Here is a 26,149-nt window from a genome sequence, read left to right as displayed (position 1 = left end):
CGTTGTTACTAGATTATTTGATCGCTCTTAAAGGTGATAGATTTTTTTTCGTCGAGAGAGAACATAGTTCATCTAAGACATAGCACATCAAAAATAAATCATAGAATGAAAATGCATTGCATGCCAAATAAATCAATATTTAGTACTCAGGGTGAGGTCGTTCACGGCATGTGGGGTTAGAGAACTTATGGGAGTTACTTAGTGGGCAAGGCCCTTAGTTTTTTCTTCTATGAGTTACAATCTGTATGACGTACAATGATATGGACTACAACACATAGATGCGTATCTATGATAAAATTTTGCAACGAAAGTTTAGAGGGTTGCCAAGTATGTGTTGTTGTAGAGGGTTTCTTCTTGTAGTGATCGAAAACTGACATGTCCCATGATGGCAACAACTAGCGAAGCTTTGTGTCACTCCCTTCTAAAGCCGCATGACGAGAAATATGGATGCACACGACCTAATCTCGTCTTATCTAGCAATGTACAAGCATCACGAGCTCAATTGAGATCACCGGTGGAGACTTTCAAAACTTGTGCCCGACCAGATCTGAGGGGCGACATCAAACAGAATACCGTCTTGGCACGAGAAGTACCTAAGGACCGCCTACTTCATTAAGTTGATCGGCGCACATAGGCCGGTCGAGGATGAAGAGCATTTCTCCCACAACGGTATTTTGTGTATTTGTTAACAAATCACTGATATTCTAACCATGTGATGATGTGTTTAGAGTTTAATATGTTAAGCATGTCATGGTGATCGACCCCTCAAAAGTGAAAAGACAAAGACGACGCCCGATGATTTTTGGTTGTGTCTCTGTTGGTGCTTAGTTTTCTTGTAGGGGTGTTCAGAATAATTTTGGAGGGTGTCTCGAGAATTGTTGCTATTGTGGAGATCCTTCCCGGATACTCCGGTGAAAGATTATGGTCCCCCATTTTTGAGCGAGCGCGATGTGTGCCTTGCTCTCCGTATATGGGTTCGGAGACTTTTTAGGTAGGCCAGATTCTTTGGCTCGAGACTCCGGTGTGGGATATTTCTTGGCTTTCTACGGCAGGAGACTCCGACCTAAGTAGCTCAAAAATTTCACACACGAGAGACTCTAGTGTTCACGCACTGGAGACTCCGGTCCAAGTGAACCACCAACGGCTCTAAATCTTGAGGAGGTATAAATATCACACCCTTCTTCTCCAAATGAAGCATTATTTCAAAGCACAAAACTCATAGATCACTCTCCCTAGCCACTCAATCTTGTTGACCTCTTGGGAATCAAGGGAGAAACCCTAGATCTACAGTTCCACCAAAGGGATTTGACTCTCCCACCGATTTCAAGAAGAATCAAGTTGTGAAACCCTAGCTTTGTGAGAAGTCGCCCTCGAAGCTTGCTTTGGGTTGTAAAAGCTTCGTGGTCGGTTGTTGGGAGCCTTCGATTAAGTTGTGGAGGTGTACCCCAACCTTTGTGTAAAAGTGTCGGTTTCCACCCTGAAGGCTACCACTTAGTAGAGCGTGAGCGGACCTTTGTGATTTGCTCACCGGAGAATAGGGTGAGGCCTTTTCTGGCGTTGGTTGTCCTTTGTGCGACCACACCCCTCCAACGTAATCAGAGGACATCGACATTCGCATGACCCAGTATGAATCCTACAAGTACATCACCACATTGATGAGAATCAACATGTCCTTATGCGCCAAGTTGTCCAGCTTCTCCCTCTAGTAGAGCGCCCACCTCCTTCCCAAGAGCGTACCATTGAGTTAGAGGGCACTTTGTCTTTCAATGCATGGAACCAAGATGGCCTTGTCAATTGGAAGGACCTTGAGGAGATCACTTTCGGACCATCCACCTCAAGGAACACTCACAAGCAACCCATGGAAGATGATGAGGACAAGGAGTCTGACTCCGACTGAGCTCCTACGGGTTGCGTAACAGCGCTCTTTTCCCCTTTTGGTATCTCGATGCCAAAGGGGGAGAAGTAATTCTATTTAGGATTGTCGCTGGATTTGCTTAGGTTGGGCACAAGCTTCGTTGACTACGTTTGCTTCTTATGCTTGTGCCCTTTATCTAATCTTAGCGTTGATTTTTTTTGGATTTATTTCCTTTATGTTGAACTTCGTTCGATATGGTGTGCTATGAGACATAATAGCTATCTATGTGGTAAAGACTTAGTTATTCATATGTGTGGTATGATACCTATATCATGCTAGTCTTTACTCTTTTATTTCTATGTCTCGTTTTTGTGCAAGCTGTATATGCTATTGCTTATCTTGTTTATCTTGCACATAGCGCTGGTGAATAAAACTGAGGGGGGGGGTATTGATCCTAGTTGTTGTGTACGTGTATTCAAATGAAAATTTAAGTGTGCACACATCTAGGGGAGCCTGTCTCTATTTTATTTACCTAGTTGCTATATCATAATATATTTGCAAATCCTTGTGTCGTCATCAAACACCAACAATAGGGAGATTGAAAGAGCATTTCTCACATAACGGTGTTTTGTGTGTTTGTTAACAACACAATGATATTCTAACTGTGTGCTCACGTGTTTGGAGTTTATGTTAAGCATATCACGGTGATCGGCCCCTCAAAAGTGAAAAGACAGAGATGGACCCGTAGATTTTAGGTTGTGTGTCTCTTGGTGCTTAATTATTGTTCTTCTAGGGGTGCTCGAAATAATTTGTAGAGTCTCTCAGGAATTGTTGCTATTGTGGAGCTCATGTCCAGAGACTCCGGTGTGCCCAGATCGGAGACTCCGGCCCTCAAGGTCGGAGCCTCTAGTGAAAGATTCTGGTCCTTTGTTTTTGAGCGAGCGTGTCGTGTGCCTTTCTCTTAGTATAGGGGCATGAAGAGTTTTTGGGCAGGCCAGATTGTTTGGCCGGAGACTCCGGTGTGGGATATTTCCTGACTTTCTAGGGTGAGAGACTCCAGTCCTGCCAGGCCAGAGACTCCAGCCTAAGTGTCTAAAAAATTTCACACACCGGAGACTCCGGTCCAACAACTGTAAATCTTGAGGAGGTATAAATAGCACCCTTCTCCAAATGAAGGTTGCGGTTTCTACTCTCTCTCCTCCATTGTTCCAAAGCTCAAAACTCTAGATTTCCCTTCCTAACCACTGAATCTTGTTGCCCTCTTAGGAATCAAGGTAGGAACCCTAGATCTATACTTCCACCAAAGGGATTTGACTATCCCACCTGTTTCAAGAAGAATCAAGTTGTGAAACCCTAGCTTTGTGAGAAGTCACCCTCGATGCTTGATTTGTGTTGTAAAAGCTCTATGGTCGGTTGTTGGGATCCTCCGATTGAAATGCGGATGCATGCCCCAACCTTTGTGTAAAGGTGTCAGTTGCCACCTTGAAGGCTACCGCTTAGTGGAGCGTGAGCTAACCTTTATGGTTTGCTCACCGGAGAATAGGGTCAGACCTTTGTGGCGTTGGTTAGTCTTCGTGGCACCAAACCCCTCCAACATAGATGTACTTCTCCTTAAAAAGAAAGGATCTACGAGAATCATACCCTTGTGTCTCCGCGTGCTTCACCTTGGTTACTTCTATCCTTTACCGTAATTTACTACTTGTATCCTGTGTAGTTTGCTTGCACCTTGTCATATAGGTAAATTCACCTAGTTGCATATCTAGAGAATTTACCTTTTATGTCAAGTCTAAATTGGAAAATAATTAAAATTTTGTTAGCACCTATTCACCCCCCTCTAGGTGCCCATACGATCCTTTCGAGGAGAAGCGGCTGCAACAACCAACTCGAACTAGAAGGGATCCATGGCGGGAACATCTCCTCTTCAACAAGCTCTACCCCCTCCCCTGACTACATATGCACCACCGTACGTTCGAGTTCCGTTTACTCGTAGTTAGCCCACGTCATTGTACACTAATGTAGCAGAACATAACCCATCCTTTGTGCTATGTAAGGGCACACAAGGGGATGTGTATTCTAAATATGTTGGTCCTCGCAACGATTATGTTTATCGTTGGTATTCAATTTGGGTTATTTGTTGCTGTGTTGGGTGTATTTAAAATTCGAAGGGAAGAGGTTGCAAGGATATTGCACAAGTACAAAAAATATGGTGTAGTTGTGGGAGATATATATATCACAATTGTTGGAAAGTCTAGGTCTCACAACCTTTTTTGCGTCTGTGCTGCAGAAATTGAGATATAGGAGTGTTTTTTTAGGGAAGCAACAAGACTCTACTGCGGGATTTTATTAATTGGCAATAATAGTTACATCCTTCAAGAGTTTAGCTAGAATAAAACTAGGAGGTTCATCGACCCAATTACAAGAATTATTATCAAAAAAAAACTTTAGCTAGTTCATGGGCTACTTCATTTGCTTTTCTCGAACAATGTTTAAAAGAGACCGTGCCAACCAGAGTTGCCAAATCCACACAATCTGCATAAGTTGTCGATGATTCATTCCACCATCTAGTCACACCTGTGCATCCTTCAATAGTTTCCATAGAATCAGATTCTGCCACTATATTGTTGCAACCCACACGAACATCAAGGGAGAGCCGCTCTCGCATAGCAATCACCTCGGTTGTTGATGTTGATGAAACGTTCGGAAGAACAAGGGTAGATGCACAAGTTTAGACCGACATGCTGTCAATTATCTCTCCCATGAGATTATATTAATAATCCGGTGTGGAAGAGTTTATGGCACCTAATATTCTAAGCAAGGTTAAAATATTCGCTTGGTGTTCCCTATATGGAATAATACCTCTAAAATCCATCTTGGTGAACCGTCATATAGTCTTATATAGTCTTGAGTAGTCAATGCCCCATATGCACTCAAGGTCTCAACATATCGGCCATTTATTGTTTCAATGTCCACCAGCACAAGAATTGTGCTGATCTTTGGGCCTTGCAACAATGATATAGGAAGGCTCTACCTATTGACCTTTCTTACGGTGCAGTTCTAGAACACCTTCTACGACAGGAAAGCAATGTGATGCCAGGCTTGTAGGATATTACTCTAAAGGGAGCTATTTCTGTAGCATGCTGGTACTTGCGGTGGATCTGGCGACGTCGAACTCATGATGAGAATGTACCACCGATGTTCAAGTGTTTGATGTCAATCCTTGCGATCACAACAGATTCATCATATTCTGTAGTGGCTAAATGGAATAGACCAAATCCTCGACAGGTAAAACTTAATGTCGATGGTTCCTTTAATGCCGAAAATAATGCTAGGTTTGTAGGTACTATGAAAATTTTATAGGAGTTATTTTTTTAACTGGGAGAAATTTGAGACGAACACGAGACCGGATAAACACCGCGTCCCCGCCGCGTCTATCTATATAAGCTAATCCCTCGACCTCAACCGACTCCCAAATCTCAATTGCTTTGGCTCTCTCCCCCCCCCCCCTTTCGTCGCGTGCACCCTCCAATCCAAACCAATCCCAATTCCCAATTCGTGTGTTCCCCACCCGCTCTCGGCGAGCAAAATGATTTCCCCGGCCGCGGCCCGCAACGTCGTCGGCAATGTCAGCTCCTTCGGCCTCTTCCTCTTCCCTGTGTAAGCCGCCGCCGCCACCCCCCTCGTCCGCTTGTCTAGTCTACTCTCTACGGAAGATGGTTGGTAATTAGGGTTTGATTCTGATGACGGGATGTGGAGGAGTTAAGTACGGCATCCTATTCGGCTCGGCAATCTGATTGAGGTACCACGCGTACCATTATAGTTTTCCTTTCTTGACCGTGAGAAGTGATTGGGCCGGAATATTTGCCACGTGAGGCAGAAGGGCCCATGCCAGCGATCCGGTACATTATACAGCGGCCGACGACGCGGAGGGCAGAGCCACCAAAGTCCAAACCAGCGTATACGAAGGAAAGGGGAACCAACCGCAAAACCCTAGACCGGCGCCCCCCTCTATCGCCGCCGGATTCCCCTCCTCCTCCTCATCCTCCGCCCGCCCGTCTCGCCGCCGTCTCCGCTCCTCCCCGCTCGCCGCTTCCTGTCCCCGCTTCACCGCCAGCAATGTCTTCTCAGGTACGCCCACTTCGTCTTCCCAGATCGAATTGGGACCCTCCAATCGCTCCACCCGTCGCGGGCATGGCACGGCATGAAATTGTTCGCTCTGCTCATCACATCCCCTTCCCTGCGTTTGTAGATGGATAACCGCAGCCAGTCCGCCGGGAAGCGCGCGCGCACCGACGGTTCGTTGCTCCCTCCCCTCGTTCCCCTTCACATGTTCCTACCCGCACCCCGTAACCTGGCATCTCACATGATTTGCTTGTTTCTGGCACAGGTAGCCGCCGCGAGGACGACTGGGTCTGCCCGAGCTGCCGGAACATCAACTTCGCGTTCCGCACCACCTGCAACATGCGCAATTGCGACCAACCCAGGCCCGCCGAGTACACGGTACTCTCAACTCCTTATTGTTTCTTGCTGCTCTCTTGACTGTCTCTGTACCTGTCATGTGTATTACTTGCTGGGCGTTTGCATTGACCTAGCGGTCCTGTTGCTTCTCCCCTTGAAGGCTATGCAGACACCGCCCCACTACTCGGTGCCCGCGCGGTACATGGCCCCAGGGACGCCGCCGTCCATGTACCTCGGCGCCGCGCCGCCCCAGTACGCCCCCTCCCTCTATAACGGGCACGCCATGCCGCGCTACGGCATTCCTCAGCTCTCCCCGGGTTCTGGGTATCAATACGGCTACGGCGCTCGGCTCCCGATGGGGAGCCCCTACGGGCCGCCCGTGCATATGACTGGGCCACCTCAGTATTCTGCTGGTCCTATGATTGGTGGAGGTAAGATGACTGATGTGCCTGCTATCTTTTGGTAGCTACTATACTGTGTTACTTTTTTTTTTTGCGATAATACTATACTGTGTTACAACACATTAGCTTGTAAAATGTAATAAGCAGATTCTGATATGTCAAGCTAAATGCAATTCTTGCCGTGCACATCCTTTATTTATCACAACTTCCTTGCCAGGAATGCTAGCATCTCAATATATTTCTACACAAGCTATTTACTGTTCCACTCTGCAAATGGAGCTTTAATGGATAAATTACTTTTTGGTTTCTCGCTGTGTGCTTTGATTGATGTTGGAAATTAGCAGTTCTTGTTTCTGATGCTTGTGAAATAGAAGGTGTTTTTAAATCTAAACCTGAATGCCGTGACGCTGTTTCTCATGATCCTTTCCAATTTCCATGTCCCCTAAATAGGTGGAATGTACAGCATCAGCATGCCCATTGACAGATATGGCTTGGGCTCACCTGGTGGTCCTGGTGCAATGGTAATCACTCCTGTACGTGTTAGCAAGAGTTACACCTCAATTGGCCATGTCTCTATGCTCTCTATATTTATGTTGTGTGAGATCTTGGGGAGGATTAAATTCTCTGATATCATTGTTTATTTATTTACTGTAGGTCACAAGGGCTGGTTCCTATTCTGAGGAAGGCTCACAGAAGAAATCTGCAGGTATAAAGTGTGTTTCCTTTTCTCTGTTGCATCGATTTTGTTGGCATTTCATTGATCCTTGAAATATTTTTTTTAGGAGCTGGGCGTGATAATGATTGGAAGTGCCCTAATTGCAACAACGTCAACTTCGCCTTTCGGGCAGTCTGTAACATGAGGAAATGCAACACTCCAAGACCTGATAACCAGGTTCAGTTCCTTCAAATCATTTTTCAGTTCATATATTAAATTACTAAGGAGGGCCATGTCGCCATGGAATATATATGTTTCTTTCAAAGTTCAGTCTATTCACAGATACTGATAATCGGTAGTTGTGTTATTGGAAAGAACATGCTGGAAGTTGGCATTGCTGCTGCAGCCCGTAAGCTTAGTCATTCTTTCTGAATGTATATGCGGTGTCCTAAAACTGTTTTAAACTGTTAAGTGAGACAGTATGCTATGTGATTCCACCAAATAGCATATGTGGTATGTGTCTGTTGATCATTCTATGCTTATACTTGGACATTTCTTGTGCATCAGGACCGCAGCACTTTCTGGGAATTTTTCTTTTTGCCATAAAAAATATTTATTGACTTCTTGTGGTTCTGTAAGCCTGAAATCCCTATGCACTACAGTACAGCTTAACCTGCTGTCTTGAACCAAATCGAGAACAGTTGTTCTTCTACTTGACCATAGGTGCCAAGTGAGTGTCGTGCAGTTGCATCCTTAGATTGCGCAATAATGCTTATGTAGAAGTGCAATAATGCTTATGTAGAAAATGTGATAAATTATTTTGAAGCTATTAGTGGGTAGACTGTTGATATATTTGGTTTACTTGTTTGACAATTTATCTTCCTTTAGCTTCTTTACCATTGTATATAGAGTTACACACTATGATTACTGTACTGATGACCTCATATCAACTCTTTATGCAGGGACCCAAACCTGACGGTTCACGAGGTTCAAGTAAGTTTTCAGTGTTTAACATTATACATACGAGTGTACACCTTGAAATTACATATATTTACGTTTCTTTTGCATGAAATTTGGGAAAACTCTTATCATGTTATGCACCTAAGCTTTGCGCCAAGTTTATTAGATACAATTTTTTTTGAAATGAAACTCTATTGAGCTATACATTTAACTTTTGACGTGACAGAACCGAAGACGCCAGAGGGTAGTTGGAAGTGTGATAAGTGCAATAACATAAACTATCCTTTCCGGACGAAATGCAACCGCCCAACTTGTGGGGAAGAAAAGCCATTGCAGGCAAACAGCCCTGATGATTTGGCTACAGATCAGGACAATCAGGTATGTGATTCAGACCATATATTATGGTCGTTAATATTTACCATGCCTTATAGAAAACTGTTAGCTGTGTGCCTTAAGTTTTCTATTCAATAGTTGCTTTTATTATTTGCTTTTCCATGTTTCTTTTTGCATGGCTTATATATCGTGTCCTTACTGTTACAGTGAGTCCTAGAACAGTTATGAGGGTCAAGATGGTTCAGCGTCGTCGTCAAGTTTCAGTCTGAATGTCTGGGGTCCATCTGTGTCAGTAGTCACTGCTGTCGTTTCAAGTTTCTTCCCCTCGGGGCCATAGTTGAGTCAGCTACCTAATGGTAAACGTTTTGAAGTTGGCAACTGGAGTCATGGCTTTTCGTATCACTACAGATTTTGATCAAGATCATCCATCTGTTAATATCCTCCTGAAATTTGGTTGCTTGTTGTGTATACTGTACTCAGGGGAAATGGCTATTTGTTATAATGGATTACAGTTATGTACGTGTCTTAGATGTCTTTCATCTCCTATGAAGTATTACCTAGACTCTGTATGATTTTGTCTCAGTTGGTTCTGTCTAGTCATGTTTGCGGTCTTCAATTTGAAGTCATGGATAGCTGGGCATTTTATTGGTGCTGTTCGTGTCTGTTGGCTTGATAATGAGTCTTGTTCATCAAGGAAACGTCTAAGAGATGTTTGCTTGGTAGATTCTTTCAACATGACATCTTCTCTTCCAAGTTAGTCTGCATACTTAGCAGTCTCAGGGAACAGTTTAAAAAAATATTTAGGTTTGAGAAGAGGCTCAGTTATGGGGATAGCAAAGGACCACACATTGTTACTTGTCTGTCAGTCTTGCATCAATTTTTTTTATCTTTCCAAATCACAAATACGACCTATCAGACTGGACATATCTACTTCCTCTACATCTCCCGGTTATCTGTGTGAAATGTCAACCTTCCCTTATGTTGTATTGACAAGCAGACTTAGCTAAACATTTTGTAGGCAGAACCAGTTTAATTGGTAACATGGTCTGTTACCATGATTTCCATCATTCTGTTGGTACATTCTTTCGTATGAGGAAAAACTGCTATCACTGTAGACTCAACTGATAACCTGATTTGTCCAAGTACTTGTTGACAGTTCATCATTAATTGATACGCACATTCTGCCATATTTCTAGTTAAAACTTTATCCAAACTGCCTGCCTACTTGTTGACAGTTCATAATGATTGATACACACGATCTGCCATATAGCCTGATATAAAAGTTAAATTTTATCCATTGCCGCCTGCCTTTGGAACATAGTGTAAATCTAAGAGACTCCCTAGAGTTCCCCAATATCCTGTTATTTGCATATTTTACTATGTTTTCTGAAGAGTAGCTCATACAAGTTTTTTACCGTTCTGATGTGTTTGGTTCAAAGAGAGGATCCATGACGGAAGAGTGAGTATGTGCATCATCGCATTGTGGAGTGGTAGACTCATGAGCTTGCGTGCTTGGTTCAGTTGCTGCTGCTTGACTGACTGGGTGCCATTGAAATTAGTTTTTGTCATGTAATATTGCGATGCTTTTGTCAAAGCTGCAACTTTCACATGACTTTGAAGACAGCAGTGTTCTAACCAAGAAGGATCTTCCTCGCCACGCCGATGGACTACCGCTACCGACAAGTTCATATGCCCTGCGAATGGCAGCTCTGAGTGAGTTGCGTGGCAGTTTTATGAGCTGATGAGCAACCATTTCATTTTGCTCAAACAGTGAGAAATATGTGGACATATAGGGGCAGAGTGAGGAATAGACATACTCTAGCTTGCAACGGATGGTAATTGCTTGCAATGATATTGGTAGGGTCCTAGTTGGAAGACATCAGATTGTGGTTTAGCCCCATCGTGATTTGTCAGAGTATATTTACTTCTGTTCTCATTCATCGTTCGTAGTAGGATTGTTTTGTTTCTTTATCAATTAAGTGGTACTTTCGTGTAAATCTGATGTAAAATCGATCTTGGTTATATTCTATCGTCAACACATGTTACAACGCTGCTTGGTTCTTTCCCTCGTTTGTTGTGTGGCCTGCTCAGGTCTGCAATGTCCATTTGCCAACTTGTTGGAATTAAGAGCTTATATAACAGTGAGCACAGTATGAAGACGTACATACAACATTCAATTAGGACACATCGAATGAATAGATTTGTTTGTTTGCAATATTCGTACACATAATTTTTACCATAAATAGTTATGGCATTACCGAAGAAACAAAAATCTTAACGCAAAGGCTACAACAACGCTGAAATGTATAAAGCTGTTCTGGCATTACCGAAGAAACTAACAACGTTGAAATGTATAAAGCTGTTGAGAGGTGAAATGTACCAGTACATTCCTTTTATTTTGGGTTATGTGTACTTTAAGAAGAAGTACTTACTCCCTTTATACCAGTATATTAATGTATTACACACTGAGAGTGGATTTTGTACACCCACCCACACCCATGCGTGGGTGTACAAAAGTATTACCAATTACACACTTCAAGAAAATACTTTAATCATTTGTTTGATCTAAAAAAAGATCTAAAAATGTGATATATGACACAAAAAAGTATGACATTAGATTCATATTTAAAAGATTTTTTTTGAAAGAAATACGATAGGTAGATCCCAACAGTAACTTCAAAAAATGAAAACATAAATCTGCGCCTTTGAGGATTTAAATCTAGGTGGCTGGATCCTACATCCACTTTTCTAATCTTCTAACAAAGAATATATTTTTTGTTAATATATGTCTTATATTTTATTGATTAAAATAATATTTTTCCTTAGAATACTGCGTATTCTAATAAACTGATATGGAGAAAATATTATTTCATGGCATACAATTCATATTTAATTATTCTCTTCGATTCATATTACTTAATGGCAAAATGGATGTATCTACAACTAATCTAGCTACATCTATATTAACGTCAAGTAATATATATTAGAGAAACTAAGCTAAATTTATGGTCAATCTTTTTTAAACTAAGTACTTCTCTGCTCCGTGAAACTTTTATACTCCCTCCATTCCTCTATATAAGTCGTATAGTGTTTTAGCACGGAGATTAACGCAAGGTCAATTGAGGCAATTTTTGTTGGTATTAGATATATTTGCCTCCAGATAACTGAGTTGAATGGAAAGAAACATTAGGCAAGTTAGGATCTCTCTCCCGATTGGAAACATGGTTGGGTATGTCAACAAATCCCACAAATCCCCCCTCTCCGATCGGGGCGATCGCCAATCTCATCGTTGAACTCGCCGCTAGTTTCTCGCGAGACAGGCCGCGCGCCACTTTCCTTTCTCCCGCGCGGCATGGTCGCAAAACCTTTGACCAAACTTTTCAGCAGTGGAGGGAATCACCATGGCGGCACAAAGTGAAGATTTTCGTTTTGAAATTGGAGATGATAGAGCTATAAATTCTTCCCTCCGCCCTGCCATCTCAAGCGACGCCTCACCTCTCGATCGCCATCTCATTCTCGTCACTCGCCATATCTCTCCCTCCTAGTCCTCGTCACCAATGGCTTGTCGCCGGTCAAAGTGGATCAACTAGGATGACCTTGGCTAGGACATCATTATTTTACATTGTTTGCTAAAATAGATCATCTGATTGTGTCTTTGCTAGGTATCACTACAATTTTGTGGCATATTTGACACAATACACGGTACACCACCTGCAAAAAAAAAAAATGAAAAATTGCACTTTTGGCTAGGTTGGCCATGGTATCACCGGCTTTAAAGAAGAAGTGCAAAATTTTCCATTTTTAAACAGGTAGTGTGTTCTTTGAAATGTGCCACAAATTATAATGGTACATGACAAAGACACAACCGAACATTGTGTTTTGACAAACGCTAGATAATAACGGTACCACGTAACAAATTTCCCCATCTTAAATACATGCATAATAATACGCCAATAATCTTCACCACAAAAAGAAAGAATTTTCATATGCTTCGAGAATCCGGAGTAGTTGGCCGCCTACGGAGGAGGCCAGAGTCTAATAGATGCAATATATTGTGCCTAAATAAATGAAAAAAAAAACCGATGGGATATAGCGCCGCGCGGTGCAGTGCAGCGTAGGCTCGTCGCTCGCTCGCAACGTCGCGGGTCTGACGTGGTGCGCGGGACGCGCGGGCGTAGCGGCGAGGAAGCGGCCAAGTCGGCACGCCAGGTGGACGCCGCCACCGAGCGCACATGCCCTCAAAAAAGAAAAAAGAAAATGCGAGGTCTGACTGTCCTTGTACTCGGCGCGTGCATGGTACGCAGCTACGCATACGTGTGTATAGGTAGGTAGATCCGTGTATGGGCCTACACTTCAGCATCTCTGGTATATATGCTCGTGCACCGCATGGCTACAAATGAGAACATGGTGAGAATTAGTTTACAGATGAACATAGCCTCCTGTAATTTCGTGTATGAAAATTTAAACAGATCTAAGATTTTTTTTATGCATGGAGAAAGTAGGATTTTGCAATACTCTTTCCAAGTTTGGTGTTTCCCTGTAATGGCTGAGAATAGAGCCATACAAAATACTTCCATTTTGTTCTTTTTTTGAAATAGAGACCATCTCAATTACACCATCGATAAACTTGAGATCTAATGTATGTAGGTATATCTATGCCAGCATACCAATTGTTGTTAGCCCCGATATACACTTCTACGAGTTATTTAGACATATGAAGGATAGTCCCTCATATCGGTTATGTAAATTCAAAGGTATCATAGAGATTTTTTCACAATCAACTGATAATTTGGAGACGAGTTGCTTTAAAGTAAATTCAAGGAAATGGAGACTTCGTAAAAAAATGCTCTAGCAAATAAACTAGGGGAACTCGACAACATGTTGTGATATATTAAAATGGAGTGAGCCCCCTTTTATAGAGATATTATATATAAGCGAAGTTATCATGCCTTAGTTAGATCCATTTTCTAAAAAAAAATGGGTGGCTTACTAGTGGTGTGCTAGGCAGCCCCAAATTCGAACCTCATCATTCTTGTAATTAAATACCACCGTGGTTACTCTCCCCGTTGGTCTAGTTTTGTTTCGTCATCATGCCTTAGTGCAAAAAGTAGAATAGATGTCTATGACAAATGGCGCGAGTGTACATGAAAGAGGTGGGTCGCACTATATAGGTTTTGAATTGAGAGGGTGTACAACTACGTCATGTTCACGCGTCTTTGCATCATAGTTGCAACCACGACCAATTAATCGAGAGGGTGTACAACTACGTCATGTCCAGGCGTCTTTGCGTCATTGTTGCAACCACGACGAACTAATCAGAGGGCAGAGGGCGTACAACTACGTCACGTTTAGGCCCATTTACGTCACAATTCTGTAACCACGACAAATTAATCAAACCATATCTGGAAAACATTTGTCAAGTCTTTAGTGGCCACATCTTGCACATTTGGCTCATGCAATTGCAAATTTGGCTTACTAGTGTTGTGCTAGGCAGCCCAAGTTCGACCTCACCATTCTTGTAATTAAATACCACCGTGGTTACTCTCACCATTGGTCTAGTTTGATTTCGGCACCATGCCCTAGTGCAAAAGGAAGAATATGTATCTATGACAAATGGCGCGAGTATACATGGAACGATATAGGTAAATCGAGAGGGTGTACAACACTACAACTACGTCATGTACGTCCGGGAGTCTTTGCGTCATAGTTGCAACCATGACAAATTTATCAAGAGGGTGTATAACTACTTCATGTTCCAACGTCTTTGTTGCGTTATAGTAGGAACCACGACCAGCTAATCAGAGGGCGTACAACTATGTCACGTTTAGGAACATTTGCGTCATAGTTCTGTAACCACAACAAATTCATCATAGCGTACTTGGAAAACATTTTTCAAGACTTCAATGGCCGCCCCTTTCTCATTTCACTCATGCAAATGCCATGATGTGGCCCTAACACAAGCAACAAGTAACAAGGGCATGAATATGTTCATGTTAGCGCCAGTGTCGTGTTGGGGATAAAAAAATCATTCCTAGATATATTTATGTCTTCTCATGTATGGCAAAATAAGCATAAATAAAGGCTTAAATTTAATTTTACAAAACTTAGGGTCAATGACTCTGCTTGCACGTGATGACGTGAATATCCTCCGTATATAATTTTTTGTGCAGAATTGCCTGCCTATCTATTAGCTTCATAAAAATCATATAAATTGATCTTTACATATATTTGTCACTTCAATGTATATGTAAAAATCATATAAATTGATTTTTATGTAAAGATCTTTACATATATAAAACTAGTTTGATTTGTCAAGTTTTAAAATCCATGGATCAAATTCACACTTCTTGTACAATTGGAGAGAGAAATATGTACTTCCTCCATCAATTTTCAAATTAATATACAAGTCTGGATTAACTTCGTTGATAGTTTTTGAAGTTCAGGTTCCATTCTGTTCGGGTAAAAAAAAAAAAAAAACTAAACTTTCACTTCTCGTATAGTTGGGGGTTCGAAATATTCAATTTTCTCTATAATTTTTTATATACAAAAATATGGATTGACTTCATAAAAAAAAGGTGGGTGTAAGGGGCAACCTTACAATGTAAACCTACCAAGGTCGACGCACAGATAGAAGGCACGTCCCCCTCATGAATGAGTAGTGCATGCGAGCGGCGCGCGGCGTACGTGTCCGCTCGTCGGCGTCGTCGCTCCGCTTTAAAAACCGTACGTACTGCCCCTCCCCTTGCACATCACACACCACAGTGTGCTCTCTCCTTCCTCACCGCGCACGAGTGTCTTTCTTGCAGGTGCTCCTGCATGGAGTTGAACTGGGCTGCGATGATGAGGGAGGAAGCCGGCAGCCGCGGTGCGCGCTCGAACCCGCCGGCGCCAGTGCCGGTGCCGGTGGGGGCGCCCAAGAACCTGGGGCTTCGGGGCGTGCGGCAGCGGCCGTGGGGCCGTTGGGCGGCGGAGATCCGCGTGCCGTACACCCGCGCCAGGCTGTGGCTGGGCACGTTCAACCACCCCGAGGAGGCGGCGCTCGCCTACGACGCCACGCTCTTCTGCTTCTACGGCCACACCCCGCCGCCGACGCGCTACTACAACTTCCCCGCCGCGCCGCGCCCCGACATATCCGAGGAGAGGCGCGCCAGGCTCACCGGCGCCAACATCAAGGCCATCGCCGAGACGCACGCCCTCCAGCTCTACGCCCTCGTCGCTCAGCACCACGTGCCCGCGCCAGCATCAGCTGCTGGACATGTCGCATACCAGGCTATGGTGAACACTGACGCCGCAGGTGGTGGTGGCGCCGCTGATTATTATCATCAACAAGGTGGCAGCAGCGACGACATGTATGACCTTCTTGCTCCAATCGACCTGCTAACCGTCGAACAGATCGCTGAGGTGATGGCCATTCTCATGCAGGATGACGAGCAGTGGATGAAGACATTGGCGGCCATGGCGGCTACACCTCCAAAGGTGTAGCTGTTCGGTTTACTATATGTGTGATCATGGCGTGCCGTCCTATATTGCAGTGCACTAATTAGCCATGGATGTGTAGGGTCCGAATAAAGACCAGACTGATCTGGTCATGCGTGTGTTCTTGTTCTGTAACTGTAAATTATTATATGTACATCAATAAATCAGTTCTTGAAAAGGGAACTGTGCTATATATGTGATGAACTGTCCTCGTGAATTTTCAGCTCCATAAAAAATTCTACCGGTGATCGATCCGATTCCGTTGCGGAAAGTAGAAACAAAAGAAGAGAGAAGCAAGAAAAGGCGCGAAATCGCAAGAAGGCGCGAATTGTTCAAATTTTTGATATTTTGGTCTTTTGACTAGAAATGTTAAAACTTCATAGGCAACTTCCTTAGCCTCAATCTTGAGGCTTACAAGCATGATATTGCTAGGAAGATATTATCGCTAATCATGGGTTTGTGGCAGGGCGGAGCGTCCCTTTGATTCAAGGGATTTCCGGAAGTTTTAGTCCTTGGGATTTTTTGTACTATCGTGCAGGTTGTTCGATTTGTAGGATCCTATATCTCCATATAATATTTTTATTTTGGAAAAAAAATGAAACTACATTTTAAAGGAAAATCTTCATTGACTCCGATATTTTGGAAAGATACATATGTTCGCACAAGCAATCTAACGTTCTTTTTATTCACGCAATAAGCAACATAGAGTGACATTATGGTACTACATTTTTCGTATTCATCATCTGATCAGTGAGGCTCTGAATATGAATGTGCTGATTATCATTTTTCATGCTTGGCGCTGTTATGAAAGATCGTGTAAGGCCAATATTACAAGACATATGTATGATGAATTCAAACAGGGTTTACATATATATTTTTTATTAAGAAATCTTGTATTTGGGTTACTAACTAGATGGTAAAAGTAGACAAGAACAACAACCAACATGTTACCACTAATTCACAACCAAATTTGAGTCTTTGCCGAATTTGCATACACAAAAACTTTCTCAACTTGACCATTTAGAAAGAAAGGAGTACTAGATTTTGTGAGGCAACATGCTTGCAATAATTTGAAGGTCAATGCAATATCTTGAAGCCATTTTCGGTGCAACATGACATACGTTTTTTTTTTTCATGGGAGAAAGTAGTTGATATACGTCCAAGATCTGTACGATTGGAGATGTGGTGAGGCCATGGAGAGTGCGGCCATCTCCTTGCCGATCGCACATGTACATTAACATATATTAAGCTGCAAGCAATTTTGGTGCATGCGAAGTGTCAACGCAAAAACCATTCGGCTACCTACATATCTCTTATGCAAGGATGCGCATGTCATCCTCATACGTGTACATATACGTGGCAACGTTGTGGGTGAGTGCATTCAGTAATTAGTGTTACATCTCTCGTATGCAAGGATGCGCATGTCATGTACATGTTTGTGGTAAGTACGTACAATAATTAGATGTTTTCTGACCACCAAATAACACAAATCCGTCGTAGTCTAGGTGGTTAGGATACTCGGCTCTCACCCGAGAGACCCGGGTTCAAGTCCCGGCGACGGAATTTTATACATTTGTGGCGGGATGGCACACTGTTTTTTTTTTTTTTTTTTTTTGTATTTTTTTTGATGAATTAGCTTTCCCGTTTAGTGCTCTAGGATGATTTCAAGGCAAATCGAGCTTTCATTGTTGCCCCTGAATCTGATATACTGATACTGGTGAAAACGTGATGATCAATGTTAGTATTGCTCATTCGGATTCAGGAAGACATGAACCCTCATAGATTCAGGAAGACATCACCGTTCCTGATCAACAAGTATATTGTATTGTGTAACATCAATCCAGGTACACCAATTAATTACCCACGGCCACAAATTTAATATGGTGCTTATGAATGCACGAATGTTTCCTCATCATTCTTGATGCTGCCGCCGGCTGAATTTCTGAATCCATCCAGCCATGAACCCAGGAATCTCCTAGTACTGTTAGCTTGAGGCTTTCGGTGATCATTCATGAGGAAGATCGAGGCTGCTGCTGAACCCAGGAATGGTAGTCCTTGAGAAGTTGCTCACCCAGCAAAGGCACAAGCCTGTCAAGCAGGCCTTGCATCAGCCTGCCAAAAGTTCAGTGCATGCCAATGTTAGTGAAATCCAGTGACGATGATAAAATTCAGTTCCACAACATGTGGAATCAAATGGCGTCAACTGAGGTGTTCATTATGCGCTTAAGCATCCTGATGGGTGTACCGATCTTTTCAAAAGCTAGGAGTTCTTACAACTTTATAAGCATCAGGACTTCAGGAGAGCCCTTGTGTTCTTAATTTCAGAAAGTTGCAAGGAATACAGGGCCTTACAGGTTGCCTGGCTTCTCCACAGCTGACAACGGGAGCAAGCTGAATGGCTTCGTGTACACCTGAAAATCAATATATGAAGAACTTGAGGGTTCGACTTGTAGAAATTCCTGTCTTCAACTCATTGCTCGGATCATATTTTGCAGCTAAGAATCTCTTAGTAGTTCATTATCGAAAAATCTCTTAATAGTTGGTGTCATGCATCAAGGTGAAATTTTACAGTACAAAACTGGTGAGATTGTCATCCCATTCTCATTTGTGTACTTCACTGTATTACTGAATTGAATCTGAATGCACACCTCCAGAGTGACCTCCAAAATGACATCGATGTCCAAGCATGGCTCCTGTTCACCGTTGTCTCCCCATGTTATGTGGTTTCTCATAACCGCTGCCAACATCCAAAGCTCCAACTTAGATAAATTTTACTTGCGATACACTTGTTCATAGCTAAGAGATTTTTGTTTTTGACAGACAAGTAACTGATCATGGTGATGGCACTATTGGGTAGAGACATCTAGCATAAACTATCTCGCAAAATGCGAACGTACATAATAACTAATTGATGAAACCAGTGTACCACTAAAAGAGATAAATTGGCTTTGGAGAATATCAATTAGCTCTCTAGCACAAAAGAGAGAATTTGTTTTCTAGAATACACAAAAGAGATAATCAAGTATGGAAGAAGAACCTGAAAAGAGTTCATTCTGCTGCTCGATCGAGTCTGAACCCTCAAACTGTCACCAACCACAAACTGAAAACAGTTTAGCGACCGTTAATTTGCATTGGCAAACGATCCATGAAAATAATCAAACATAGTACATCGTACCCTGCAGGAGAGCATCTCGACGGTGCAGTCGTCGCGGGTCGGGGCGACGCGGAGGTCGAGGACGGGGGCGACCTGGAACCCCAAGAACCCCATGGGTTGCAGCGTGCACCTGAACGTGCCAGCCGGGCCAGACTCCGGCTCCACCGGAGCGAAGCTCTGCAGCGCCCTGGTGTTGAGCAGGGACTCCACGCCGGCGGGGTGCCGCAGGAACTCGCCGATGCCGATGCCGTCCGCCGCGCCGCCCTGGTCCGGCAGCACGTCCAGGAGCCTGATGCTCTCCCGCCGCCTCGCCGACAGACGCGCCCGCCTCCTTCCCGGTGTCGCTGCCACCGTCGACACGGACTTTCCGGCGCCGTACTCATCGCCGCCGCCGTTGCTGCTGCCTGCCGAGGCGGCTCGCCATGACCGGACGGTGCGCTTCTGCCTGTTCTTGATTTGCTTGCATGGATCGACTGCTGCTACTGCTCCTGCTGCTGCCCTTGACGACGTTGGGATCGGTGGTTGGTGTCTCGCGAGGAAGACGGAAGGTCTGGTTGCCGCCGTGGGCCTCATTCCATCGTCTGCTTCTTCTTGGCCCTGGCTGCAGCAGCTCTAGCTGTGCATGGACGGCGGACGGGGAGAGAGGAGCAGCCACTGATCGAGCTTATCGTTTGGTTTCTGCCTACATCGATCTTATTTTTTTTTTCACTCTGCTAATCATTTGAAGCCGTCGGTACACATGGACGCCAGTGTGTGGTTCATGACATGCTTCGCTGTCATCTCTGTATCGGCTCGTGTCATTTGTGTGGGCTAGACTCGGTCAGACACTGAACATTTTCTAGGTGAATTTGAAGTGTTCTTGTGAACTTTTTTACGGGATTTTTGGTGCAATTTTGTACACATTCTGAACATAACCTTAAGCATTTCATTTCTCTTGACGTTGACTCACTAAGGACATTCTTTGGTACGAGAATAGCTCAAGTTTATCTGTGTAAACAAATACTAACAACAGCACTGTATGTAGTACCACAATTGTGCGTGCAGCGCGAGAGACAAAATTTAGTTTGCTGTAAATTTCCTAAGCTCCAGACGAGCCGCATCAATATACAACGCAGATGTAAAGAATGCGCAAGCAGATGCTGCGAGCAAAGTTTTACAGACTTGGTAATTTCACAGTTTTGTGCATCAACAGATGCAGAGGTCGGAATGGCACCTAAATTTCGACAAAAAGAGGACTTGCTAATTCGAACTAAGCCGTTCTCCACGAGGCTCCGCTATTTACAAGCTTGGTGTATGCATCCCTGAAGTCGGCGAAAAATTTATCCTGGTCCTCCGCATAGATATTGACCCATCTGCAAGTCCAGTTTAGAATCTCCGATGTCAGTGAGCTGATCACTGCTGTAAATATGCAGAGAAAATTGCTAAAGGTCCATCTGGCCTAGATTGTTTAACTTGACACTAAGTCTAACAGCAAGTTTGTTAATTGCCAGGTACTTGTATTATAAAAATTAAACCCTCGGTCAAGATAAACCGAAGGGCAAGTGAATGGTGTTTCGAAGAGTGTGAATGATCTACACCATATTATAAGCTAGGACTACCCCGAACTTCTCTGCCATTTCTTCATACAAACCAAATAATTCGGTTCTAAGATAGTCATGAACCTTAAAAAAGATATAGCAAAACCGGATTTTTTTTCTTTATCGAAAGAAGTCGGCTGTCTGGTTCAAGAGAATACCTTAAGCATTCATCATCTTTAGTGAGTGCCCAATCCGTGGGCAGCCCTATAGGCATGCCAGCTTCACAAAAGAACACCACACATAAGCACATTGCATCAGGATGGTTTACAAAGGGAGTTAGAGGCATGGTGGTAATATCACAATCACTTACATGAAGTGGGCTGTGGCTTCTCGAGGAGTATTTTGAAATAGGTGTTATCAAAACCATTTGGATTCCCGAATCCTTTACCCCCAATTGTGTGTGCTCCAGATAAAACGACCATCTCCTGTACCCTGCCAAGTATCGATTTGCTTAGACACGGATGTGCACGATCTGCTTTATGGAATAATTGGCAAAAACTTGGGGAGAATTATACTTTGGCCAGCAGAGCCATGTTTCATTAGGAACTATACAAAAAATAACAGAAATTCACAGAAGTTGTTGGACAAAAGCGGGACTCACGAAAAGCCCTTTTTGCTGAATGATCTTTTCAAGGCAACTATATCCAATGTTTCCTCAGGGAGTTTACCAGCAGGATCAGCAGTGCTACATGAGGAACGTGTTATTTCAGAAGAATATATAAATACCAAACAGAAACGCCTCTGGAATACGTGAAAGTTTTGTAATACTGTGGGGAAGCTATAAAAATGAGCAAGCCACTATGTTGCACCTGGAATCTAATCGACCTAGCCTTACTGGAATTTCAGGTCCTCCGCAAAGTGCAACTGCCTCGGCACCAGCCACTGCAATCAAGTCCGCCCATGACACTATACGGAACGATAATAGGTTTGACTTCAGGATAGAGAAAAGGTTAAGTTAAATACAGATAACACATGCGTGGAGTACATACCTTGCTGAACCTGGTCGATTCCTTCTTTTGCTTTTCGTAGTATCTGTTCAGTTTTAAAGCAATGCAACAGATACGTCAAGGTAGGTGTTCTAGTAGGAAATGGCACTATCTATGACAGCAAGCAAAGAAGAAAGATGTGCTGTAAAGGTACTTTCTGAAGAACAAAAAAACCTTTAAAGGTTTACTTAGTCCAGTGTTTTCAGGCCTGTCAACTTCATAGATTATGGAGCCATTCATGCCACCTGCAAGTCACCAGTACTTTTATCTATTATCTTCTACTTTGCAAGAATACATATTTTAGATATCATGAACCATACTCTTTAAGCACATGTACTCCATGCTCAGAAACTATTAAACTTTGATAACAGACGAAAAAGATTTTAACCTGATTTGTCACCAACATCAAAAGTCCCTGCGTCATGGAAAACTAAACGAAGCACACCAGCAGCTTTGACCTTGGTTAAAACATTCCTCACGCCGTTTTGAATAACTGATCTATCATATAGCTCAGCCCTGTAAAGTAAAACCGTAATTAGGGAACTTCTCTAAGTTGTCATAGTGATGTTTAAAGTGCAAGAAACAACTACCTCAAAGTTCATAGTTATGTTTATAGAATAAACAACTACCTCAAAGTTTATAGTTATGTTTAAAGAGTGATAAACAACTTTGAGTAGGTTACTCTCTCTGCAAATCGCTATTGCAGGTACATTTGAGTGGTCTATGATCCATTTTATATTTTGATCCTAGTCTATGCTTGAACATATTGACCATGAAAAAAAGCAGAAATAATCATCGGTTAATAGCATTTGCTTGTTAGGAACTCACAGCTATGGAAATTAAGTGCAACATAGGAGTGTAATAGTGGCTGAAGACTTACGCACTCGCCATATCAACATTAGGAAGTAGAAAAGGGAGCAGAGCAACAGCAGCAAAGTCTCTCCTTCTATAACAGTGGGTATTTGCAGGACCTGAGGCCACTATTATAAACAAGGAAAAAATTAATTGGCCAGCATTGTATTAACACGAACTAGAAGAATTTTCATAATTCTCACTATTTCATTGTGAGAGAAAATAGAGGCGAGGAATAATGTCCAACTGTAGCAACTAGGCAACCATCAAAACTAGTCTAAATCCTGAGAACTCCTTCGTGGAAGTATATTACTCTCAATCAGCAACAATGTTCATGGTGCAGATATCCCAAAGAAACAAGGAATTGTGACAGATTGCGTCATTGCTCTTGACATGAAACAGCGTCACTTACTCAGAAATTAGGAACTGCCACGTACCTGAAAGGGGGCCTACATTTTGCTGCTCAATGGGCTCCGAATATCCAGAATCAGCACTGCACCTACTACCAGCAGCAAACACAGTTATTACCCCCTTCCCAGTTCTTCTACCCCTGTAGCATAACAGTCTGTACATGTTATTAGCCTTCCATGTACTGTACACATGATTGCATGGTAGGTACGAGAGCATCAGAGTGGAAGCAAGAATTACCTGCAGGTGCAGTTGGAGAAGAAGAAGCTGGAGGAGGAGGAGGCAAGATGGGGGATATTGGTGAGCTTCATCCCCTTCCTGCTTGCCTTGTTTGAATGCCAGTTCTACTGCCCTGAAATGGAAGAGGAAAAAGACAGAACTCTCTAGTCAGTCTATCTGTACCTGGCTATCCAGGCCCATGTGTGGTGTCCAGAGGACGGTCCCCTTCCGGCACTTGGATAAGCTGTTTCAGTGGTAAATATCAACCCATCTATAGTTTTGCAAGAATATGCCACTGAACTCCCTACGCATATTATCTCAGTAAATTCACAATAGATTTTGAGTTTTTGTCTGTATGTTGGATATTTTCCACACATATGCTTCCATGTATGTTTACACTTCTACAACAAAGTCTGGTTTCACTGTTTGTGCCTTACAAAATTAACATCAAAATATTAATCCAAAATAGAGAAAATTTGAAGAAAAAACTGTGTAGCTGAAGGAATTCAGAAAACAAAGTAAGACAAGATCCCTCCACACAGTTCGATTAGAAGTTATCATTGTTACATGAATCATGTCCACATAACAAGAGAACGATGACAGATGTGTTGCTGACAACATATCCACGACAGTAACAAAGGCGTCACATGTTAGAATGTAATTTTTCTCCTGTAATATGCAGGGCAAGATCACATAGTGAGAGAAGATTACGAGATTACATAAGTAGATCACAAACTTCCAAGACGCAATAGTAGTCCTCAGAGCTACTAAATAATATACCTTATAGATTCGCATACAAGATTACTATAGTTTGGGAAGCAAGATGGATGTGCCTTAAAGGAAATATACATAGATCTGACAAGCAACTTGCTCATGAGTCTAGATTCTTTGATGACGGATTGAATGGAACTTGGTCGGCACAATCCAAGTTATCTCCAGACTGCTGATCACCAACTCCCATCAAATTAAGATAATGTTGATAGTGGGATACAATGACATTCATACGGTCAATGGTCCCTTTACCACATATGAGATCGCCATACAAGATGTTCATGGTAGCACCAAAGCCAGGATACCTCTTGGACAAGGTGTCTTTCTTGGTTGGTTTCCAGTTGCCAACAAAGACATCATGCGCTGATGGCTGCCTTCTCTTCATTGGAGTCATCCACCTCCAGATTGCCGCTTCAAATGCTAGGGTCGCATTCTGTTCCAATAACTCTGGGTGGTTCAACAGATCCTGCTTTATGCCCTTACCCACGATACCGTAGTTGTAGTTCCTGCAGATCGTTTACAAGTAGATACAAAATCAATAGCTTGGCCCAGCTAGTTCATAATAAACAACAACTGGGAGAAATAACATATCAGCCTGACCAGTAAACAGGAAGGGCGCCTCGACCATAGTACTCGACTCCTTCAGCACAACGGTACAATTCGTTGCTGTCGTCACAATAGCTCTGGCTTGGGCTCAATTCACGTTTGTAGCAAAGACCCCAAGCCAATGAACCATTGGTGGCGCCACTATGTCCACCTGCAGGAGTAGGCACTCCAGTATTTGTGAGATACTACTCTTGACTATCGTCTTTAGGTTTCTCATACATTTGACACTATGTTAAATAATTGTATGTGTTATATTCCAAGTGGCACGATTAGACTGAATCTACTGACGATATTCAATCACTTGTACAAAATTATACTGCACTAGTAAAACTTGATAGACAAGAACTGTACTAGTACTAACGATGCTCTATATGAATCCCTTATGGTTTTAAAATCAGATCGAAAAGCTTGCTTTCTTTAATTTTTCCCCATATTCAGGTGCAAAATTGCAGATGCCAAGTTTGAAATCTACACGAGGAACTGTTCTGACAAAAAAAAACTGAAATGGAGAGTAAACACCTAACCCACATCTGGTTCGGACCCGGCAGCCCAGCTTAGTGTTCATGAAGCGTATGACTAACTGTTACCGACAGATCTCCAATTCTTTCTTTAACTCTTTAAGACCCCGCGGCACATCAGGGTGAATAAGATTGAGAAGCGTACACGAGGTCTTGGCTCCGGCATGGCCGAGGAAGGCGGCGACCTCCTTCATGCCCATCTCCTTGCCGCCGGTGGTGCCGAACCCGCGAGGCTCGAAGAGGGCGGCGGCGGCGATGAAGGCCCGGTAGCTCCAGAAGCCGGCGGCGTGGGCGAGGGAGTCGTTGCGCTTGGGGAAGAGCTCCTCGAACTGGTAGGCCTTGAAGTAGTCGGTGATGGTCTCGTTGCAGCAGAAGCTGCTGCCGCTGCACTCCCACCCATTGTCGCACGCATTCTCGCCGTCCTTCTGCCTCCCCGCGTCCGCCGCCGCCAGCAGCGTCAGAAGCAGAAGAAACGACGCCACCCGAGCCATCCTCATTGCCGTCGCCGCCTGATTTGCCGGGGAGGTGAGGAGGAAGGGGAAGCTGGTTGGTAGCCGTCGACGCAGGCCGGTTCCCGGTGGCTGTTCCGGGGCATTTTCGTCATTTGTTGCAGGGCCTTCCCCTTCCGGACGCTGAAACCTGTTTGTGTGAATGCATTTCGGATTCCTTTTTTCGAGAGTAGTGCATTTCGGATTTCAAAATGGGAATTACCAACAACAGATGGGATTTAGAATGGGAACGTACCTAAACTAAAGTTTAGTGAAAGTTTAAAATTATTGGTTCAACATCAAATTGAACAAATACATTGCAATAACACGTTTTTCCAATAACTAGTTGTACCCGGTAGGTCATAACTCAACACTGCATGCAAATACATTGCAAACTTATTTTTTGTATAATTGTACATTTGTATACATGTATCA

The 26,149-nt window shown here is 43.2% G+C and overlaps 3 protein-coding genes, 1 non-coding gene and 1 pseudogene across 8 annotated transcripts; 3 read left to right on the top strand and 2 right to left on the bottom strand.

The window, feature by feature from the left end:
* The first annotated feature begins 5,717 nt into the window (after positions 1 to 5,717).
* LOC127316758 (ranBP2-type zinc finger protein At1g67325) lies at positions 5,718 to 10,724 on the top strand. Of its 4 annotated transcripts, none has more exons than XM_051347227.2 (10): positions 5,718 to 5,980; positions 6,102 to 6,147; positions 6,240 to 6,352; positions 6,471 to 6,741; positions 7,162 to 7,232; positions 7,366 to 7,417; positions 7,494 to 7,603; positions 8,329 to 8,359; positions 8,553 to 8,704; positions 10,219 to 10,724. In XM_051347227.2, exons 1-10 carry the CDS (start codon positions 5,738 to 5,740, stop codon positions 10,399 to 10,401), a joined length of 1,272 nt encoding a protein of 423 aa, XP_051203187.1. In that variant the 5' UTR covers positions 5,718 to 5,737; the 3' UTR covers positions 10,402 to 10,724. The 4 variants fall into 4 exon arrangements, with proteins under 4 accessions (XP_051203187.1, XP_051203186.1, XP_051203188.1 ...); XM_051347226.2 differs by having other exon boundaries at positions 7,162 to 7,244; XM_051347228.2 differs by having other exon boundaries at positions 7,162 to 7,244; positions 10,099 to 10,361.
* Positions 10,725 to 15,475: 4,751 nt separating this feature from the next.
* On the top strand, positions 15,476 to 16,215 carry LOC127315861 (uncharacterized). The gene has a single exon (XM_051346305.1). The coding sequence runs from the start codon at positions 15,476 to 15,478 to the stop codon at positions 16,139 to 16,141; it is 666 nt and encodes a 221-aa protein (XP_051202265.1). The 3' UTR covers positions 16,142 to 16,215.
* Positions 16,216 to 17,625: 1,410 nt separating this feature from the next.
* On the top strand, positions 17,626 to 17,698 carry TRNAE-CUC (transfer RNA glutamic acid (anticodon CUC)). The gene has a single exon. It is a non-coding gene; the product is annotated as a tRNA-Glu (tRNA).
* A 238-nt stretch (positions 17,699 to 17,936) lies between these two features.
* LOC127316759 (uncharacterized) lies at positions 17,937 to 19,998 on the bottom strand. 2 transcript variants are annotated; one of them, XR_007860609.2, is made up of 5 exons: positions 19,311 to 19,998; positions 19,173 to 19,218; positions 18,784 to 18,872; positions 18,410 to 18,546; positions 17,937 to 18,247 (listed from the first exon to the last, which is right to left on the bottom strand). XR_007860609.2 is itself a non-coding variant. In XM_051347230.2 (5 exons), the coding sequence occupies exons 1-5, from the start codon at positions 19,860 to 19,862 to the stop codon at positions 18,145 to 18,147; spliced, it is 849 nt and encodes a 282-aa protein (XP_051203190.1). In that variant the 5' UTR covers positions 19,863 to 19,997; the 3' UTR covers positions 17,937 to 18,144. The 2 variants fall into 2 exon arrangements, 1 of the variants encoding a protein (XP_051203190.1); XM_051347230.2 differs by having other exon boundaries at positions 18,488 to 18,546; positions 19,311 to 19,997.
* Positions 19,999 to 20,337: 339 nt separating this feature from the next.
* LOC127316760 (uncharacterized) lies at positions 20,338 to 25,826 on the bottom strand (annotated as a pseudogene).
* Positions 25,827 to 26,149: the final 323 nt, after the last annotated feature.

Source organism: Lolium perenne, chromosome 7, assembly GCF_019359855.2.
Source record: "Lolium perenne isolate Kyuss_39 chromosome 7, Kyuss_2.0, whole genome shotgun sequence".
Taxonomy (NCBI): domain Eukaryota; kingdom Viridiplantae; phylum Streptophyta; class Magnoliopsida; order Poales; family Poaceae; genus Lolium; species Lolium perenne.
Note: the sequence above shows the minus strand (reverse complement) of the source record. Positions and strands in the feature narration are given on the sequence as shown.

Coding starts and splice junctions, on each gene's coding strand:
- LOC127316758 (XM_051347226.2), top strand. CDS start 5,738: ATGCCAGCGATCCGGTACATTATACAGCGGCCGACGACGCGGAGGGCA. Junction 6,148..6,239: donor GAAGCGCGCGCGCACCGACG/GTTCGTTGCTCC, acceptor TTTCTGGCACAG/GTAGCCGCCGCGAGGACGAC. Junction 8,360..8,552: donor TGACGGTTCACGAGGTTCAA/GTAAGTTTTCAG, acceptor TTGACGTGACAG/AACCGAAGACGCCAGAGGGT.
- LOC127315861 (XM_051346305.1), top strand. CDS start 15,476: ATGGAGTTGAACTGGGCTGCGATGATGAGGGAGGAAGCCGGCAGCCGC.
- LOC127316759 (XM_051347230.2), bottom strand. CDS start 19,862: ATGAGGCCCACGGCGGCAACCAGACCTTCCGTCTTCCTCGCGAGACAC. Junction 19,219..19,310: donor TCGAGATGCTCTCCTGCAGG/GTACGATGTACT, acceptor GGTTGGTGACAG/TTTGAGGGTTCAGACTCGAT. Junction 18,248..18,487: donor GTGGAGAAGCCAGGCAACCT/GTAAGGCCCTGT, acceptor AACTTTTGGCAG/GCTGATGCAAGGCCTGCTTG.